This window comes from Nyctereutes procyonoides, unplaced genomic scaffold (genome assembly GCF_905146905.1).
Source record: "Nyctereutes procyonoides isolate TBG_1078 unplaced genomic scaffold, NYPRO_anot_genome, whole genome shotgun sequence".
NCBI lineage: Eukaryota > Metazoa > Chordata > Mammalia > Carnivora > Canidae > Nyctereutes > Nyctereutes procyonoides.
The window spans coordinates 71,429,896-71,450,586 of NW_026575126.1; the positions used below are offsets into that span (position 1 = coordinate 71,429,896).

Below are 20,691 nucleotides of genomic sequence, written 5' to 3' on the forward strand. Positions count from 1 at the left end.
TGCAGTTACTACAGGGACTACACAGATAAAGAAAAAGAAATGTGTCACCGAATGTTCACTCCTAATGATAACGGCTCTACAGTAGGAGAAAATTGAAGGTAATCAAAAGGCTGAAGCAAAAAGGCTTCAGAATTTTGTCCAATATATGGAAGGGTGGTTCTCAGTCCACCAGTGAATACTGGCTGTCTACAATTGAGCATAGATAGAAGGAATAGAAAGTTCTTGTGGGAGATAATGACACAGTGACTGTGTGGAGTACACATACCGTGGGCATTCTCGTGGAGATTGGGAAGTCCAGCTGGAGCTGGAGATTAAATTTATAGGTTTAGGAGGTATTAAGCTTAAAAATTAAAAAACTTTTTCTATGTTTTATGTTAACCTTGCCCTCATAGGAGCTTGGAACATGGAACTGTGAGTATAGTCATTAATATGATAGTTTATCTGGACTTTGAAATAAAGAGGAATGCCTTTTCTTTTCTCTTTAAAGATTTTTATCTATCTACTTGACATAGAGAACACAAGTATGGGGAGCGGCAGGCAGAGGGAGAAGCAGGCTTCCTGCTCAGGGCTTATTAATCCCAGGACCCTGCATGATCTGAGCCAAGGGCACACATTTAACTGACTGAGCCAGCCAGGCACCCAGGAATTGCCTTTCTTTTCTTTTTTCTTTTTCTTTTTTTTTTTTTTAAGATTTCATTTATTTATTCATGAGAGACAGAGAAGGTGGGGAAGGCAGAGACACAGGCAGAGGTAGAGGCAGGCTCCATGCAAGAAGCCTGACGTGGGACTCAATCCTGGGACTCCAGAATCACGCCCTAGGCGGAAGGCAGGCGCTAAACCACTGAGCTACCCAGGGATCCCCGGAATTGCTTTTCTTAATCTGGTTTTTCCCTAAAGCTTCAGTAGCACTTTACATCTAACACGTTAAGGAAGACAAAATCCAGATGTCGAGAGGCAGGGATGGTCAGGGACTCTTAAGTTCTGCTTACTGTTAGTATGAGGGGCTAGAAGGAGTTAGAACTACCCGGGATCAGAACCTAACCTTCCTACTGCAGCAGACGCCCTGTGGTCTAGCAGGCACAGGGTTAAGGTTTCCGTGGGAGTTCATGAGCGGAGTCTTTAGTCTGGTTTACTATTACTTAAGAAAATTAATGGAAACAAAATCACCTGCCTTAAACACCTGCTTAGCTGGGTAGCTAACTCTGCTCTCTTGAGAGAAGTTAAACAAGGAGCAACAAGAAAACAGCTGCCGAATGGGCTCATGGTAATAAATCTCCCCTTTGTTGCTACCTACCTCTCTCTACAAAAGAGATTTGAGAGAGAAGGCAGTGAAAAGACCTATTCATCCCATTTTCACAAGTGATCTAAAAACTGCTGTTCTCTGCCCTGTCAAAAACAACCAGACGGTATCTGAAGTCAGTGTTGCCTTTATCATGGATTCCGACCCTGTGACCTCAGCCTTCAGGTCTTTTGGGGACATTGGAGTATTTGTAGGTCTTCTGAACTGAGACATGAGCCAAAGGGCTTCTCCTCTTTGGCTGCTGTTCATGTCCAACAGGAAGGGAGCTTTGCCGGATTTTTGCCAGACATTTTTGACAGTCATCTGGCATGTCCTGCCATTTAGCGAAGACCCAGTTCTTCCAGGGTCCATCCTGGAAAGAGGCCTTGGAAAATCCATCAGGGCAGCTACTTCTTGTTGTCTCTACCCCACCCCCCTCACCCCCAGCTTTCTCTGTCTCTGAGGCATTTTAGATCTGATGAGTTTGGGGTTTTTTTAAGATTTTATTTGGGAGTTTTTTTTAAAGATTTTGTTTAATTGAGAGAGAGAGAAAGAACGTGTGTGAGTTGAGGGGGAGGGGCAGAGGGAGAAGGAGAAGCAGACTTCCCACTGAGCGGGGAGCCTGACGTGGGACTCGATTCCAAGACCTGGAATCATGACCTGAGCCCAAGGCAGACACTTAGCAGACTGAGCCACCCAGGTGCCCCTGGACCTGATGAGTTTTTAGGTAGTTTCCCAGATATTCCAAAGTCCCAGGTGTTTAGGTCTAAAATGGCCATTCTTGTCCCTTTCCCACCACTGTTGAGATTATAACATATTTTGGCCTCTGGGTCTTTAGTGTTCTGTCATGCTCTCCTTTTGTTGTACTTGTGACTTAGTCACTTAAAATGTCCCAACTTTTCAGATTCTTTTGACAACCTAGTCTTGACAAAATCTGTTCTTCTTTTCCAAGATGTTAAATCCTAGTGGTCTATCTTCAACTTGTCTTGCAAGATATTGATACTTCTGGTGGGATAAGTGTTTTCTCAGTTGTATTCCTGAAGCTCCTTAGAGCAGACTACATTTTTTGAGATCAGAGACCATATCTTTTTTTGGTCTTTGTATTTTATAGCTTCTGGAACTATGCCCGGCACATGATTGGCAGGCACTCAGTAAATGTTGGTTGGATCAAGTGTAAAACAGCTGAAGTGCTAGACCAGCCTCTTTGAAACCATAGCCTCCAGGCTGGCTCTCATATTGGCTGTGAGGATGCCTATTCTCGCCAGTGACTGAAACCTGTCCTCAGCTAGTAGCAGCTAAAAAAGATTCACTAGAAGGATTTGAGGAGCTCACAGAATTGGACTGGTCGAACAGCCAGTACTTGGGCAGGTGGAGACCTAATGTTCTGAAGGCCTCAAGGACCTTGTCTCCCCTCTGCCACATGTTCTCCCACCATAAAGAATGCCCAGGGGTCCCTTCCACAGCCTTTCTATTTGAGAGCCAACTCTTCCTTACCCCACACCTAGCTCTTCTTCCTGCATGAGCCAGGGCTCCAGTTTGAAAAATCCCAAAGCAGGACTCTGGTCTGTTTGGAGTATGTAGAGGCCCATGAGGGGCACCCCTTCCCAGCGCCACAGAGTGGGGGGAGGGGGGGGCAATGACTGTGAAGTAAGAAGCTGTTTGTCCCAGAGATCAAGGGGATGAAGAGAATGGGCAGATAGAAGGGAAGGTGCCCAGCAAGGGTATTTAGCTATTGCAACACTCACTGTTCTCCTGAGTGGGACCTTTCATCTCACTCTAGTGGAGCCAGTAGATCAAATGAGGAATCTCTTGCAGTTTCTACTCTGCCAGCAACTCAGCAGTGCAAAGGAGCAAACACATTATGACTTCCATAGCACCATCTTTTTCCTTAGTTTGGATTTTCAGAGGGCATATCAAACACACATACTCCTGGATGGGCATATTCTTGGGATGAGCTAAGAAGTCAGGCTGGAAATCAGTCTTTTGACTCATGCACATTGGAAGACCTAAAAGGTTCACAGCAAACCCCAAGCTAGTGTTTGATAAACTGTTTTGAAGCTGTCTTCCCTGTGGTTCACAGTGCAGTGAAAGCAGTAATTTGGTGTTTGTATTTGCTATCTTCAAACTTTATTGAATGTTTCCTAACTACCTACTTGGTTAAGACCTCCCATAGCTCTATCCACAGTCCTAGTGGTTTCATCAAGGGCACCAGAGAGCTTTTATAACCACTGACAACGTGACTGGAGACACTTGGTGTTCTAACATTTTTCTTCATTCTGTCTCTGGGTCTTCAGTTAGAGTTTGAGTGTGCCCTTCCTGTCCTAATATGCTAGCATCTGCGACCCTTGCATACTTTATTGTGTCTGGAAAAGAGATGTAAAGTGAGCACTATAGCTATTTTCAGCTATTTAAATGGTTGACATAAAATAAGTGACTTTATCCTGTCATTTCCAAAGGGCAGGACCAGTATAGCAGACCTCTAACAGGAAAAGAAAATTTGGCTTCACATGAAAGATGTACTGATTGTCTTACCTTACATGTCATTAAGTTCCTCCAATATGGGGAGCACACATAGAAAAGGTACTACTGGGCACCCCAGGTGGCTCAGCGGTTTAGCGCCACCTTCAGCCCAGGGCCTGATCCTGGAGACCTGGAATCAAGTCCCACATCAGGCTCCTGGCATGAAGCCTGCTTCTCCCTCTGCCTGTCTCTGTCTCTCTCTCTCTCTCTTTTTCTCTCGCTCTCTCTCATAAATTTAAAAAATCTTAAAAAAAAAAAGGTACTACTTTTGACTGATTTTTTTTAAAGTATTTTTTTTATGATTTTTATTTACTTAGGATAGTCACAGAGAGAGAGAGAGAGAGAGAGAGAGGCAGAGACACAGGCAGAGGGAGAAGCAGGCTCCATGCACCAGGAGCCCGATGTGGGATTCGATCCCGGGTCTCCAGGATCGCGCCCTGGGCCAAAGGCAGGCGCCAAACCGCTGCGCCACCCAGGGATCCCTGATTTTTTTTTTTTTTTTAAAGAATGCTTTGTAGTGAGCATCTGCTCCTGGGCCAGGCTTTTCCACTCTTCTGAGGAAATATGAGTGGTCTTAGGAGCTGGGGTGTTTCCGTTAGGGTCTATCTAGTCAGAGCCACTAGAGGCCCTTTTTGAGGTGGGTGACTGTGATGAGGTGACCTTCTTGGTCCTTCCAACTGCTTACATTCTACTTTGGTAATTGCCATCATTTTCTTGTGGTTTATTCCCTAAAGTACTTTAGTGGGAATGACCTATGAAGTCTTGTGCTTAGCTTTAGAAAAAGCACAGAGGGAAATGAAATGGGAGAGGCCTGGCTGCAGAGCAATGGTGTTGGTTCAAATTGGACCAAATGAGAGGCATAGCTGCCAAAGAAGAGGCCACCGGCGGCCCTTTTTCATTCCTCACTCCTGCTCCAAGGACCCGAACATGGACTGTTCTCAAGCACTATGGTGGGTGCTGGTGGCACGTGAGAAGTCCAGTCCCGCTCTTGCTGCTCTGGTCTGCAGAGCATGCTCTCCTGGAGAGGCCGGGGTGGTCTGTGGACTCCTAGAGCACACAAGAGGAGTGGTATGTGGGGGAGCCTCCTGATCAGAGAGAAGCTCTGGCAGGCAGGCAGGCGAGGGAAGCAGCAGCATTGGACCCAGATGTGAGGGGTGGGGAAAAGACAAGGAATTCAGAGCTGAGGTGAGCTGTGGATCAGGTATTGCCCCAGAATTTCAGTCTTCTTTGGAGTGTTGGCTGTGCTCTGTAGGTATCAGAGGAGGGGCAAGATGTGATCCAGCCAGCTCATGCTAAGCAGGCTCTAAAGGAGGGCAGGGGGAGGGAGCATTTGAAGGGCAAAGTCTGGCAGGTGGCAGGAATTGGAGAGGCAAAGACAGTCTGGAGGTAAACGCAGAAGCAGGGATGGAAAGGAGGCAGGAGCATGAGGCCTCCCATCTGGAATCGCTGGGAGGGTGCTTTCTGTCAAGAGAATTCTAGTGGTAGGTGGGAATTTAGCCGGAGGAGGAGGACCATAATGCCATATGCTCTACGGGGTGACCTGTGGGCAATGGTAGAAGGGACTAAAACTGTTCTAGAGAAGAGAAGCTTGGGGGGGAGCGCATAACTGGGAGTTCCAAGATGATCCTGGTACATACCAGGAGTGATGGGGAAGGCTTCCTAAAGGAGGTAGAACCTAGTTTACAAGGTTAACTGGTAGGTTGGATAGACTGAGGGGACTCCCCTTCATGGCCATCTTATCTAGGCATAGTCTTAATGTTGTTGGCTTCTGATGTGTCTTCTTTTTCTTCCAGATTGTTTTTGGTAATGTTGCTTCCATTTATTCATTTTTTTCTTAGTTTAATTTTGATCAAAATATTAAACGTATTTTACATGCCAGGCATCCTCTTACATGTTTTATGTGGATTAATTCAGCATCTCTATAACATAGGTGTCCTTGGGGATCCCTGGGTGGCGCCTGCCTTTGGCCCAGGGTGCGATCCTGGAGACCCGGGATCGAATCCCACATCGGGCTCCCGGTGCATGGAGCCTGCTTCTCCCTCTGCCTGTGTCTCTGCCTCTCTCTCTCTCTCTCTCTCTCTCTCTCTCTCTCTCTCTGTGACTATCATAAATAAATAAATAAATAAATAAATAAATAAATAAATAAATAAATAAATAAATAAATAAATAAAATAAATAATTTAAAAAAGAACATAGGTGTCCTCTCCATTCATAAATGAGGCTAACTTGCCAAGGTAGTGTAGCTAGTAAGTGAAAGAGGCAGAGTCGGACCTTTGTCCCAAACCACCAAGTTAAAAAACAAACAAAAGCATTTACCAGAGGAAACTGATTTTAACTTCTGTTTCTCTTGGGGATTCTTCTGCATAACTAAATATTCTGCATCCCAAAGAGCTACATGTTCTGTTTACATTGCAATTTCTTGATTTTTGTCAGTTTTGGACTTGTATTGGTCGACTTCTGTTGTGACGTGATACAGTATCATTTTTTTGCTCCTTTATAGTTCTGTCACTGTTCTTACCCTTGGTTAGAATATTGTAATGAAAATAATACAGTGGTGTTTCTGGTTTCATAACCTAAGACAGTATTTCCTATACTCCACTTGTATGCTGAGAATATTACTAATTGAAAAGCCAATGCTGTGCTTTCTTAAGAGCTTTTGTTTTTTCTACCATTTCAAACTGCATTTGTTTTTGTTTATTGAACTATTAGCCTTTATCATTACCTCTTCAGAAATTGTGTTCTACCATTTAGTCTGTGACTCTCCTTTCTTCTCAGGAACCTCCCCTTTAGAAATCTCCCGTTTTATGTAACAGTCTGTACAGAGTATCCCATAGGCTTGCTGCCTAACTGCCCTTCTGGGATTTCTTTTTCTCCTGGGTTGAATCCATTATTTATTGGATCTCTTTTCTTGGTTTACTTCCTTGTTCTGATATTCTCAAGTAACATCCAATAATTGGATATATAAGAGATAAAATTTTCACTTCCTTATAAATGTCCAACTCACACTTGATTACATATAGTTGCATATATATTTTAGAATGAAAACAACCCCCTCCCCACTTAGAGCTACCCCTAGTCAAAAGCTCCCTTCCTCATTAGAAATTATCCCCTCCAGGGCACCTGGGTGGCTCAGGTGGTGATCTTGGGGTCCTGGGATCGAATCTCACATCAGGCTCCCTGCAGGGAGCCTGCTTTTCCCTCTGCCTGTGTCTCTTCCTCTCTCTGTGTGTCTCTCATTAATAAATAAATAAAAAGCCTTAAAAAAAGAAAGAAACTATCCCCCTATTAGGATTTGCCCCCTAATTAGGTTGTCCGCCTGATCCCACTTGAAAGATCTCTGCTCTCAGATTGTGCCTCCTTCCACACCTAGCCCTCACAGCTCCCCACCCCCACCGGTGCCCTGTCCCGAACAGCTGTTCTAACAGTACCCCTCTCCCCTCTCAGAGCTCCTCACCATCAACTCCAGATGTTGGCAAAAGTATATTTCTTTGTTTTTACCTTCTCTAAAATTTCACAGCATGTCCAGGTGCCCCCAGATGCTTAGTCTTTACATAGGCACCTTAATTCTAGAGGTTCAGTTTCTTGAGAGCTGAGCAATCCCAGATTTCTTTAATTACATTTTCCTCCCTTTTTTGCCCTCTCCTCTTGATCTGGGACTCCTGTTCATTGGGTGTTGGACCTTCTGCAGGGATTCTCTATGTCCTTTATGTCTCTTTAACATTTTCTCTCCACCTCTCTCACCCTCCAGAAAAACATACCTCATTTTCCAACTCTCCCTTGTTGGCTTTATTCATTTCAGCAATCAAATATTTGAAACCAGAAGATCTTTCCAAATTTCCTTTTTTCATAGTATCCCACGCCCCCCCATCACTTTGTATTATGAAAAGTCTCAAACTTAGACAAGTAGAGTGAATTGGATTTTCCCATGTATTCAGCAGTTAGTTTTAACAGTTATACCATAAAGCCAGCGTTTCCATCTCTGACCCACACATTTCCTCCCAACCCCTAGCACTGTTGGGTTAATTTTAAACGGATCCCAGTAATGCTATCATTTCATCCACAGGATTTCCCATTTCCCTATGTATCTCTAAGAGATAAGGACCATTCTTGTACATTTTCTCTTGTTCTCTGAAATGTTTATTTTTCTGCCTATTTGCTTTGACTTTTCACTTTTCCATGTTGCAGACTTTCCACAAATAGTTGGTGTTTTCTTGGTTACTTATTCACATTTAAGAAGGTAGCAGTTGAAAAACTGGGCAGTCCTTACACCTGGGCAGGGTACCCACTCCTTCTTCTCCTTAAGGCTGAGTGGGTGGAAGCCAACAAATGCTTTAGGATCCTTAAATACTGGAAGGGGCTTTGCAGCTTCTCCAATTTTTCCTCAGGTGGATTTTCCCCCCTGAAATAGTGGATACAAGTGCTATGTCATCTTAATCTGCATATCCCAAATTTCTAGTGAAGTTGAGCAGCTTTTTGTGTTTTTATTGGCCATCGATATTCTTTATGCAGAACTGCCTGTTGATCTCCTTTGCCTGTTTTTCTCTTGGGTCTTTTTTATTGATTTGTAAGAATCCCTTTGTATGTGAAGGATGTTAATTAAATGTTCTATAAGTTCAAATATGTTCTTCCAGCTGTTTTAAGTATATATATAGTTATGTGCATCACTGCTTCTGTATGGTTTTTGGAATTTATATTATGCTTATGTTTGACCTGAGAGAGTAAGCCAAGGTCTGTAACTGAGTGAGCAGAAGTGCTCAGGGTAAAGACTTTTCAACAGTTCTTCTAGGGTCTGAGCATTATTCTATGTCTGTAGTGCTTCATAATACTCACAAACCAATTAATCTTCCCAGTGTTTCTGAGGGAGAAATTATCGTTTCCACTTCGCAGATTTGGGAAGGAATGAAGCTCAGAGAATAAGACCCTTTCCCTGTGGAGGTCTTTGTACTTATGTATAAACAACTGTGACCATTTTCATTGGATCCGAAATCTAAATCTAAACCCCGGGATGATATCTGAAGCTTTAAGTATATTCATCGGCTTTTTTCATTTGGAGTCTTACCACTGGGTGCCCCTGGATTTTTCTCCCTCTCTTAGATGTTTAGGAATTTCTTCTTTTTCTCCGCTTTCCAAAATTAAGCTGAAGCCTTTGAGCTGTAGAATTAAGATGAGCCATTTTGTATGGGCAGCCTCAGGGAAAGAGTTAACAGGCTTTTTTCTTTTTTTTTAAATGTTTTCTTGGGGCACCTAGGTGGCTTAGTTAAGTGTCCAACTCTTGATTTCAGCTCAGGTCATGATCTCTAGGAGTCAGGAGATGGAGCCCCAAGTCAGACTCCACACATAGCGTGAAGTTTACTTGTCCCTCTCCCTCTGCTCCTGCCCCTACTTGTACATGCGCGTGCTCTCTCTCTCTCTCTCTGTCTTGAAAGAAAGAAACGAAAGAAAACAGTTTAAATGTTTTCCAGGAAGCCAGAGCAGCTCCTGGGAGGCTTCAGTGGGAATAAAGTCCATGCTACAGAGAGTATGTTCTTTATTAGATGAAGTTCTGAGATTTAGTCCTGGTTCAGAGAATTGGCCTGATTCTAGTGCTCACTGATTTTAGTGCTCACTAAAGCAGCAGGCCCCACAGAGCTTGGTGCCAGCACTGAAGCTGAAGGTGTCCTCTGGGGTCAAGGGTTCTCTTCTTCCAAAATAGTCTTCCTGTGTCCAGGCCAGGTTGGTGAGTTGCCAGGGAAACCCTAGGAGCAAATCATCCTTTCCCCACAGTATGTGACTGGATCTAGATGACGAATCTATTTGATCCCCCTCTTCCCAAAGAGATTAAGAAGAAATTCTCAAGTCTACTCTTGAGTAGATAGGTATTTCATGCCTCCAGTAAGACACTTCTGAGTCCTGAACAAACAATAACTTGTTTAAAGGTATTTTGGGGGACTCCTGGGTGGCTCAGCAGTTTGGCATCTGCCTTTGGCCCAGGATGTGATCCCAGAGTCCCAGGATCGAGTCCCACATCAGGCTCTCTGCATGGAGCCTGCTTCTCTCTCTGCCTCTCTCTTTGCCTCTCTCTGTGTGTGTGTCTCTGTGTCTCTCAGGAATAAATAAAATCTTTTTTAAAAAAAGTATTTTGGTAATTTTACATATTATTAGTTCTTCAGATTTTCTTTCTCTGAATCTCTACTTTTTTTCCCCCTCAAAATGTAGTTGTATTTTCTCAAGGGTAACTGGGCCAGCCAGGCATTCTCTTGTCAGATGAGGGCCATGTCATTTTCCAGGCAAACTGTTAGACACAGTCCCTTGATCTTTTGAATATCTGTGAAATGCCTTTTCTCCCAGCTCAGGAGGTATCATTGAAGTCATCCCTTTGTTGTGTAACTATAAATAACTCCACTTAGGCTAGCACCTTTTCATTATCCCCTTCCTGAGAAAGCACTTCCCCTGGCAGAGTCTTCTTGGCCCTTCACTTCTCTTCACATCCTCTCTTGGCAGGTGTAATGGGCTCCAAACCTGCCTCTTCCCAAGGTTCACTTCAGTGGATTCTGTGTTTTTTTGTGGATAAGGTATCTGTGAGTGCTACTTAATTAAATTTCAGGAGACAACTAGGTTCCTTTTACTAATTTTCAAAATCCGTGATTATGGAAGTGCCCTTTACCATTCATAACAGGGTTAAGAAATGGAAAATGTGGCTTCTCCATCTTCCTGCTTTGCTGTGACCCTAGCCAAGTCCATTAACCCCTCTGGGCTTCCATTGCATCTTTAAATACAAATCTTGTCTTGAAATGAAGCTGGCAGTTGGGTGGCACTTTTTATCTCTTTGACCATATGCCCTGCTGCCTTCAACTGACAGTCACAAGCTCTGACAGTTGTCATTGGAGAAGTACTGCAGGGCTGTGCTCTGGGTCCTAGCCACCCCCACAGAGGGGAAGGCTCTGGGGTGCTCTCTGGTTCTGTTTAAGCTTAGAAAAGCTAGGCTTGGGGGACCACTCAGAGAGCTTGACAGAGTTCCCAGCAGGTAGGGAACACCACTGAATGGCCCCTGTCTCATGCCAGCAGTAAGAAGTACAGGGATGTAGCCAAGGGAAGGGGTAGGTCGCTGAGCCAGAGGACCACTGGAGGAGGCCAACCTTGGACAGTGATAGGGTCAATGTGGAGCCAGAGAACCAGGGCCGAGTTGGGGAGGGGCAGATAAAAGAGGGCCCAGCATTGAGTGTCTGCTTTGAACCACTGCCTAGCAGGGTGACAGGAGCAGGAGGGATGGATCAAACAGGCCAGAACATCACATAGCAGAGTATGAATGGGCTAGGGCTCCTTCTAAAATTCTTCTCCTTCAGCTGGAATTACTTGAGATAGCCAGACTAGTTTCTTCCGATTGGCTGAATAATGTGGGTTTGTTTTTTTTTTTAAGATTTTATTTATTTATTCATGAGAGAGACCGACACAGGCAGAGGGAGAAGCAGGCTCCATGCAGGGAGCCCGGTGTGGGACTTGATCCCAGGATCTGGGATCACGCCTTGAGCCAAAGGCAGACACTCAACCGCTGAGCCACCCAGGCATCCTGAATAATGTGTTTTAAGAAAGAGAACCAGTTAAGAAAATGGCTGTAGAGAGGGTCTATGAATCTTCTCCTTTATTTACAATGTTTGTGCATTTTCTGGGATTTTGAAGAGGGATCCACAGCTTTCATCCATTTTTCCAAAGACCCACTGTTGCAAACGTTTCTCACAGATGCCACTTGAGGCTGACTGTTCACTCTGGTTCCCTGTCGTGGCCCTAGAGGGATGTGCCATGGACAAGGTTGGGAGACAGCGCGGGGCTGGCATCTGACTCCGTGGGAACGCGGTTCACCCTGCCCGGCCCCAGGGCTTTGTACTCCGCTCTCCAGCATCAACATCCTGGGCTCTGCAGCCTCCGGCTCAGGCTTCCAGGATTACATCACTTCTTGGGCTTCTCTGTTACACTTTCACACTCTTCTTTGATTACTACTCGCTATTATGTGCAATTATTGTGGACACCAATCATATCCTTGCTGGAGTTTGTATTTCACATTGGCTGCCTTTTCCCCAGGTCTGGGTATGCTCTCCTCGGAAGCCACTTGTTCAGTATTCATATATTCAGCAGGAGACTGCCTATTGGAACTTGGTCTGTGTTCTCTGCCTAAGTCTGGCTGCTTTTGTCTTTGTAGGTCTCAGCTTATCTTTCCTTGAGCCGTGGAGACCTGGTGACCTTTTACTCTGTCTACACCTCAGTATCCTATGGGAATTGGATTTGCAAAATGTGAACTTTTCCACTTTGATACCTGTTAATTTATACTAAAGTATTACTTTTTATTGGTTGCAATTTGAAAATTCAACTAACTGAACCTCCTAAAATCCCAATGTCTGATCTTGGCAATTGTCTCTACCATCAGTGCTCCTGGGAATGTCTACTCGCTGAGGGAACATTGATCATAGGATTTATGTCTAAAGTCATTTCACAGAACATGGACTAGATTGAAACATGTTTTTGTTTTTTCACTTGATTATTATTAAGCTTTTTCTTATAGAGGTTTTCAAACCTGAAAGTAGGAAAAGATGGCGTGCTGATCTGCCCACGTATGCATTATCCACCTGACAGTTATCAGCATTCTAGGTTCAGTTTCCTCTACCCACCCTACCCCACAACTTTTTGTCAGTATTTAAATTATAAAAATGCTACATGCTTACAGTTTAAAAAAAAAAAGTGGAGGAGAGTTGGAGTAAAAGCTCCCAGTCCCCAAGCTCACCCCCCCACTGACAGATAACCACTGTTGATGTTTTTATATGTATCCTTCCTAAAAGGTTTTTTGTGAATATTTGAGAATATTTTTGTAAATATTTGTGGGTGTATACGCAAATAGAATCCCTACAAATAGAATCCTATATTTTGTACTATAATGTGTGTAAGTACATTTTGGGGGACTGCCTGGCTAGCTCAGTTGGAACAGCATGTGACTCTTGATCTTGGTGTCATGAGTTCAAGCCCCACATTGGGCATAGAGATGAGTTAAATAAAACTTAAATACATTGGGTGATCACCAAGTTAGCACTCAACTACCATCTCATTTTTTAAAAAATGGTGAGTTGCATTCCATCCTAGGTGAGTATTGTAAAATTCTTAATAGTAACAGGAGGTAGGGATCCCTGGGTGGCGCAGCGGTTTGGCGCCTGCCTTTGGCCCAGGGCGCGATCCTGGAAACCCGGGATCGAGTCCCACATCAGGCTCCCAGTGCATGGAGCCTGCTTCTCTCTCTGCCTGTGTCTCTGCCTCTCTCTTTCTCTCCCTGTGTGACTATCATAAATAAGTAAAAATTAAAAAAAAAAAGAATTTAAAAAAAAATAGTAACAGGAGGTGTACTGTACTTATGGCCCCCCACACCTGAGTTTCTGTGACACTTAGTAAATGTGTTCTTGAGTTGTGATCTGTATTTCTTCAGCTGAACTGGGTATTGCTGAATTGATCTCCTAAGTGGCTGTACCAATTTACAGACCCTCTGGTAGCATTTGAGAGCTTATGTCCCATAGCTTTTCTATCATTTATACTGTTTAATCTTTGCCAGTTTGGTACATCTGAGAGGAAATCTTGTTATTAGTATTAGCCTGTCCCTAAACATCTTTTCACATTTAGAGTCAAGTGTCCTTTCTATAAATATTGCCTATTTCTGTGTAACCAAACACCTTTGTGAGTTTTTTAGTTTTTTTTGATAATTCTGTCAGTAAGTTACCTTAGTTGGTCAGTTGCTTCCCTGGATATTCTAGGTATATGATCATTGTATCCAAATATTTCTACCAGGTACATTTCTTATTTTACCCAGAGCCCATCTAAGCATGTAGGCTAGTGCTGGGTGACAGTGCTGCACATCCACGTCTCTCATGGCTGTGATGGCCACTCTTAGCTCTTAAGTGTGATGCAGACTTTTGGTTGAGATAGTCTTTTTACCATGTTAAGGAAATGTTTTTATTAAAAGCTTTTATCAGGAGGAACTGGTATCAAACGCCTTCCTGTCACAAAGATAAGCTTTTTTTTTTAACCCTTTGACCTGCTGTTATGGTTTCTATAATATTGAATCTTTGATGTGGCAGGGATAGAAATATTGTGCATTTTTAATTGGCTGCTTTGGGAGAGCAGTAGAGGTTCTTGTACACAAAGAATGGTTCCTTCCCAGAGAAAGCTCATCTCCGGGACATTATGTAATGAAAGACCTTGAAACTGAGGAGAGTTTGAAGTAAAAGGGAACTAAATTTACTCCTCCTCCCAGGTTAATAGGCAGCTTGATGCCTGAGAGGGAAGAGCGCAGGGGACTTTTGGACTTGAGAAGAAAGCAAATGGAGAGCCCGAGACCCCCGTGAAGAGGGGTACAATGAGCCTGAGCACAACCTTGTGGACTTGTGGATAGGAAGGGCTCCCCAGCCAGGTGGGCTAAGGTGGCCAGCTTTACCCAGGCTCCAGGCACCGGTCCACAGGTGCTCCTGTTCCTGTGGACTAGAGCTCAGGAAGTGCAGTTACCTGTGGGAGGGGCCTCATCCAACCTTTCTGGTGTTTGAATTTTGTGTTTCCTTGATTACTTTCCTTGATTACTTGATACTTTTGTATCTCCTCATTTGCTTATTATTTACATTTCCCACAACTTACAAGAAACATCTGTGTCCTTCTGGTAGTTTTAGAGTTCTTTTTATGTTTAGAGTTTTAAAACTATTGGTAGTTTATTTCCATCCTTAACTTGAAGTAGGGATCCAGATCTTTATTTTGTATTCAAATATCTAAATAGTTGTACTAAAGTGCCTGACTGGCTTGGTCAGTAGTGTGCCACTCTTGGTTGCAGGGTTGTGGGTTCGAGCTCTACTTGGATGTAGATTTTTTTTTCTAAGATTTTATTTTAAATAAAGTAAATAAGATTTTGTACCAAAATTTCTGTTTATGGACTTAAAATGCCACCTCTGATACCTGGAACAAAGGGCTCACATCTATACCGGGTAAATTAACTCCTTCACTTTAACGATAGAATGATTCTTGTTTGTATAACTAACAGCATTAGTAGTGGAATGACTAGATATGCTCCATGGGTGCTCCGATGAGTCTCCTTCTCCCCTGACTGACTCTGGGGCTTGAGCTCTGTCTTGATTCACCAGTAGGTTCTGGGCCTGAACATTGCAAGTCCTGCTGGGCCCTGAGCTGGGTGGAAGTTGCAAGTGATCAGAGGGATTATCAAATTGGCTTTGGCCCCAGGGATGGACATTTCTCAGTGTGATTGCATCAGAGATTCTTAAGATATTATTGCCAGCATGCTGTTTCTCCAGGACTTTGCTTGGGTTTGGACAGGAAAGTGCTTTTGATGTTTCTGTCCTCATGCGTCCTGTGTGGTCATCCCCCCATCCTCTCCTTGTCTAGATGCCTAGGAGAGTACAGCAAATGCTTCCTACATCGGTGGCCATGGGCAGGGGGCCTCATTCTAGTCAGGCATAGGAGTAGACTGTTGACTGGAGCCCACATGTGGCCTGTCCAGTGCAATGGCCTTAGAATGGTTGCACTTGCATGGCAGCTTGGGTTCATGGAGGAATAAATGGGATGTGAGATGCTGCCCAACAGAGAGTGAAGCTGCCAGTCTCCAAAGGCCCATACCAGGAACCTGGCACTGCCTCGCAGCTGCCACCTTGGTGTGTTGGACAGAGCAGGCTGAGAGCCCAGGTGAGAAGGGACTGCTCTCTCCCCAGGGCTGTTCTTATGCCCCTACCATCTCTTCCCCACAAAACAGCTAGAATAACCTTTCTTTTCTTAAAAAGTTGTTTTCTCTGCTCAGAACCTCTGATGGCTTCCCAATGTGCTCAAAGTAAAACCTAAAAGTCCTGCCTGATGCTTCTGTGGCCCCAGTGACTTGGCACCTTGCTGCCACTCCAGTGTCGTAGTCTACCTTTCCTCCCCTTGTGCACTCCACCCAAGCCACACTGGCTTTCTGAGGTTTCTCATTTGCTCTAATCATGTTTCTGACTCCTGGCCTTTGTGTCAGTATTCCTATAGCCTGGAAAGCCCTTCTCCTGCCTGTTCATGGAGTTCCATCTCCTTAAATGGCCCCTCAGAGAGATCTTTGCGTTACTTCATGTTAAAAACCTGTATCATTCTGTACCCCCATGGCCTGCTTATTTTTTTATAGTACTTCTATTTTTGTGTTTTATTTATTCCACTAAAAATGAGTTCCATCAGAGTGGTGACTTTAAGATTTATAAGTTGAATTTTACTGGCACCATATTTTTCTGTACTTTGTAATAATAAAGGCCAGCCAACAAAGGGCTTAACCACTGGAGTGCCATAGTATTTATAGCGACAAAAAGCATTCTGTAGATTTAAATGAGAAGCAATGTACACAGCTTGAGGAGGAAGCCTTATTAACCTTCCTCCTCCTGCCCTGGACTGTACCCACCTCCTGCTGCTGCTGGGGGTGCCGGGGGGTGGAGCCTGGGCATTGAGAGGAATGGCACAGGCAAGTTTCTCCTCCTCTCAGAAACTGCTGTTTTGCCTGAAGGGAATGAAGTGTTTATACTCGCACATCATCTGCATTCCCCAGTGCTGGGAATGCCCACCAGCCTCCCAGCCCTTCATGTACCAGCATTTTGCGGCCCTAGGACCAGTGTTTGGCTCCAGGGAATCAGGGAGGAGGGGTGCTTGGCAGGCAGAGACTGCAGAACCATCAGTAGGTTGTTACTGTAGCATCCATCAGGTGCCCTCCTTCAGATGACCTTCACATTCACCTTGCACCAGTTTTGGGAGGTATTGTTGTGCACATTGTAAAGATGAGGAAACGAAGGAGCACAGAGTGGAGGTGTGGTGGTACTCAAGAATTGAACTGTAGTCCCCTGGTGCTGGATAAACTACCACACCATTTCTCCACATCAGTGTGTGTGTTGTCTGTCTGGCAGTGTGATGCCAGGTGTACCATGGAGCTGCCCGTGAAAGGTTTGTCCCGGCTCCTGATTTGGTTGCATTCCGAGTGGGTTGTGCCACCCCAGCGTGTACGACAGGTGTTTGTGGTCGCTGGTTAAAAAGCAGCTGCTGGGATCCCTGGGTGGCGCAGCGGTTTGGCGCCTGCCTTTGGCCCAGGGCGCGATCCTGGAGACCCGGGATCGAATCCCACGTCGGGCTCCCGGTGCATGGAGCCTGCTTCTCCCTCTGCCTATGTCTCTGCCTCTCTTTCTCCTCTCTCTCTCTCTCTCTCTCTCTCCTCTCTCTCTGACTATCATAAATAAAAAAATTTAAAAAAAAATTAAAAAAAAAAAGCAGCTGCTTCTCTATCGGCTTTTTTCCCCATCTGTAAATGGCTAAGGAAGTGTCACTCCTTGGGGAACAGTTGAGAAATCCAATGAGTAAAGCTCTCCCTGCATTCAAAAATTAGTCTTTTGAGGCTTCCTCTGAAAAATGAAGTTGAGCTGGATGATCTTAGGATCCTTTCTGTTCTGATCTTCTGAGACTGTCCTGTATTCTTGATTTGAAGTTTCAGGGCCACCATGTTAACCCAGAACCCACCCAGTAGGGGCTGCACAACCATGGGATCTGTCCCCTGAACCCTCCTAGGGTCATCATTGCAGACCCAGGGCTGGCTCTGGTGCTCTAACCTGTGGCTGCAGCCACATATGGAACATCCAGATTATGATTGCTCTACATTGGGCAGCTGTGTCCTGGTATGTTTCTAACTGCTGTGTTTGATCCTAGATTCTTCAGCTAAACTACAGACAAGAGCGGCCAGGCTGCTGGAGTTCTCCGTCAGTGGGGCTAGGGGGCTTTCTGGAAAGAACTTCCCAGTGCATGCTATTGTGGGGACACGCCTGGAAGTTGGAGCTGGAATTTCACAGCCCTGGGCCATTGCCTCATCTCTGACTGACGCTGCTGAAATGTGTTTTCACAGGTGCTGTTTTCTGTTTCACGTTTTCATACACAGAGTAGGGGAAAGTGTAGCTACTGACAAGTAGAAAAATGCTATTTTTTTAAAGGCAGTTTTTTTTTTCTTTTTTTAAATGGAATTAGTCCTTGGCTTTTCTCCCAGTCCCAGCCCCCTTTCCGGCTGTTAATGTCCCTGGGTAAATACAAATAGAGATTGCTTTGTTTATTTTATAGGGTTTTCTGTTTTAGAGAGAGAATTATGTTACACATGTTTCTGTTGTAAATAAATAAAACCTTTTCCTGTCCTTGCAAGATCCAGTATAAATTAATTGTGTGAATTCAACTAAACTTGTAAAGTCAGTAGGTGGGGTAGAGGGACAGCCATTCATTAAGACCAGTTGGATCAGCAGAAGCCAGAACTGGGTTTCTTTTTTAGAGCCAGAGCAGTTCTTTCCAATGTACCCAATAAGGAAATGCCTGAGCATTGGGGTTGGGGCTCCCTTGTATCCTCCCTTCTGTGGGGAGCTGCTGCTATGGGATGAATCCAGGACAAATCTTGGAGCTACCAATCCTCTAGCACTTGGCTCCCCCAGGGCTGGATCCTGACTCCCAGCAGACAGGCCAGTGCCTCCCCCGCAGGCTGAGGCCCAAAGTGCCCTCTCCTAGGTTCTGCTTCCGACCCCTGACCCTTACCGTCTTTACTCCACAGCTTTTTCAGGCCTTCCTGCAGCATCCACATGGGCATAGGATCCTTTTATGGACCCTGTGTCCTCCCTCTTCACCCTCCCTGACCCTTGCCTGCGTTCCTGGCCACCCTTCTTCAAGGGTATTGTCGACACTGGCTCTCTCCACTGTGGCCCCCAGTTTTTCCCCAGCCTGCTGCCTTCCTTGCCATCTTGCCATCTCGCCCCAACCTCCTGGCAGTTGAATCCAGTGGTCATTGCCCTCTTTATCTCTTCCCTGAATTTCCTAGCTGGAAGCTCTTGATTTCCTCCCAAGGACTTTCCTTAGGCAGTCCTTTGGTTTCACCCTTCTCATTACCACCGTCCTCCCCCTCCAAAAACACCCAAAGCGGAGATCCCTGGGTGGCTCAGCAGTTGGGTGCCTGCCTTCGGTTCAGGGCGTGATCCTGGAGTCCCAGAATTGAGCCCCATATCAGGCTCCCTGCATGGAGCCTGCTTCTCCCTCTGCCTGTGTCTCTGCCTCTATTTCTCTCTCTGTGTTTCTCATGAATAAATAAATATATAAATCTTTAACAACAAAAAAAAAAAAACCACCCAGAGCATTTCAGATTAGTTCCTGTGATCAACACCCACTCAGAAGTGACCCCACCAGACCACAAGGCTAGAGGACTGGGCATGTTCCCTGACCCAAGAGGCACCTGGCCTGTGCTGCACCTTCTGGTGCCTCACTTCCTGACAGGATCAGCTCAGAGAGCAGAAACCAAATCCTCATGGGGCAGGCTGGGTGCTGCCTCTGTGCCTGTGGAGGAAGGGCAGGGTGGTGCTACAGGGTCCCATGTGCTGAGCAGTCCCCCTGGGTGACTCCTGACCACCCCCCCCCACCCCACCGCCATGTTTCCTTTAATCCAGAGTTCCGGAGTGGTAGCCTTAGAAGCATGTTTTTCTCTAGAGGCCATGAACACCTTGCTGATGGTTCCCAGGTCTGCTCCAAGCCTCAGGATCTGGACCTGGGATCACCTGGGATCTGACATTCCTTAGTTCCTCCAGGTCCAGGAGGGCCTAGACCAAAACCACTGCCCTACCCAATGTGCGCACCCCACCCAGCCCCTCTGCCATGCCCTGTCTCCGCAGCCAGCAAGGGCATCCACCCAGCTGCCCTTTCATCCTCGCCTCAGGTGTGGCCACACAGCCCTGCCTTCATAAGTGCCTCTGGGTTGTCTCCACTCCTCAGCCTTCACTGACCTCCTCTGCCTTTCCTCTTACTGCTTCTCTCCTGTCCCCAGTCTGGCTGCACCCCAACAACGCCCGCATACCCATGTGTGAGGTGCCCCATCACTCCCCACTCCTGGCTTGCCATCTTTCCCCAGCTTTCCCTTGGAGGAGACTTGTTGAAAGCTTTAGCAGGGGGGTGGCCTGAGGTGGGTGTGTGAGGATAGTCACTCTGCCTTGAAGACTTTTGGGAAGACCGTTTGAAAGTATTAAAAGTTTAACCCAGCAGTCCCCCTTGTAGGACTCTGTCCTTCAAAACCACTTGTACTTGTGGGCTAAAAGCACGTCTGCCACTGTTGAGGATGTGGCAAAATTGGAAGCAACTGTGAGTCCTTCAAAGGGGAGTGTAAGAGAGATCACAGTGCCGCTCCCACGGGGACACTTGGTGACTTTGAGGACCAAGATAGAACCTGGAGGATAACACATGGAGTCTGAATACATTCATGTGTGTAAATAAAGAACGGGAAGAGTGTGCTTCACACGTAGCAGCGGCCCTTCTGGCCAGCACACCCTGGGAGATTGAGGCTTCTGTACAGTTTACAACATATCCACGTGTTATTAGTGTCCTCAAGCCCTGAGGGAACTGGCTGCATTTCATCTGCATGGGGCTGGGACTGTGAGACAGAGGCAGCCTGTGGCACTGGGTGGGACTTTGAAGGAAGACCAGCTGGCTGCTCCGAACCTACCTTGTGTGTCTGAGTGGGACAGCAGCATCCTCTCTTTCTGCCAAGGGGACATATGGCCCCTGATGAACAAGGAAACCAGCTTGCATATTGCCAATCTCCAAAACAACTTCTGAAAGGGCTCCTCAGTGGGCAGCACATGGCAGCTAAGGTGACTTCCAGGTGGCACTGGCCCCCTCTAGCCACATCACGTGGTTTGCTCTCAGCCACCCTTCAACTGATGTGGGTTTGGAGGCATGCAGGTGCGGGAGAACAGAGCTAGTCATGGCACGTCACCACCAATCTGTGCATGACCCCCCCCCATGTTTTGTTCCTCTCTCTCGTCCCCGTGTCCTCTCGCATAGACAGCTGTGTTGACCTTCATGTATGTCTTTGTCTTGCA

The 20,691-nt window shown here is 45.6% G+C and overlaps 1 protein-coding gene across 1 annotated transcript in view; it reads left to right on the top strand.

Moving 5' to 3' along the window:
• Positions 1 to 17,774, top strand: part of FKBP6 (FKBP prolyl isomerase family member 6 (inactive)) — a 32,965-nt gene extending 15,191 nt beyond the window's left edge. The window contains exons 8-9 of the mRNA XM_055340916.1: positions 6 to 98; positions 17,507 to 17,774. Of these exons, the coding sequence (XP_055196891.1) occupies positions 6 to 96 (91 nt within the window). The 3' untranslated portion in view covers positions 97 to 98; positions 17,507 to 17,774. The remainder of the gene's footprint in view (positions 1 to 5; positions 99 to 17,506) is intronic.
• Positions 17,775 to 20,691: the final 2,917 nt, after the last annotated feature.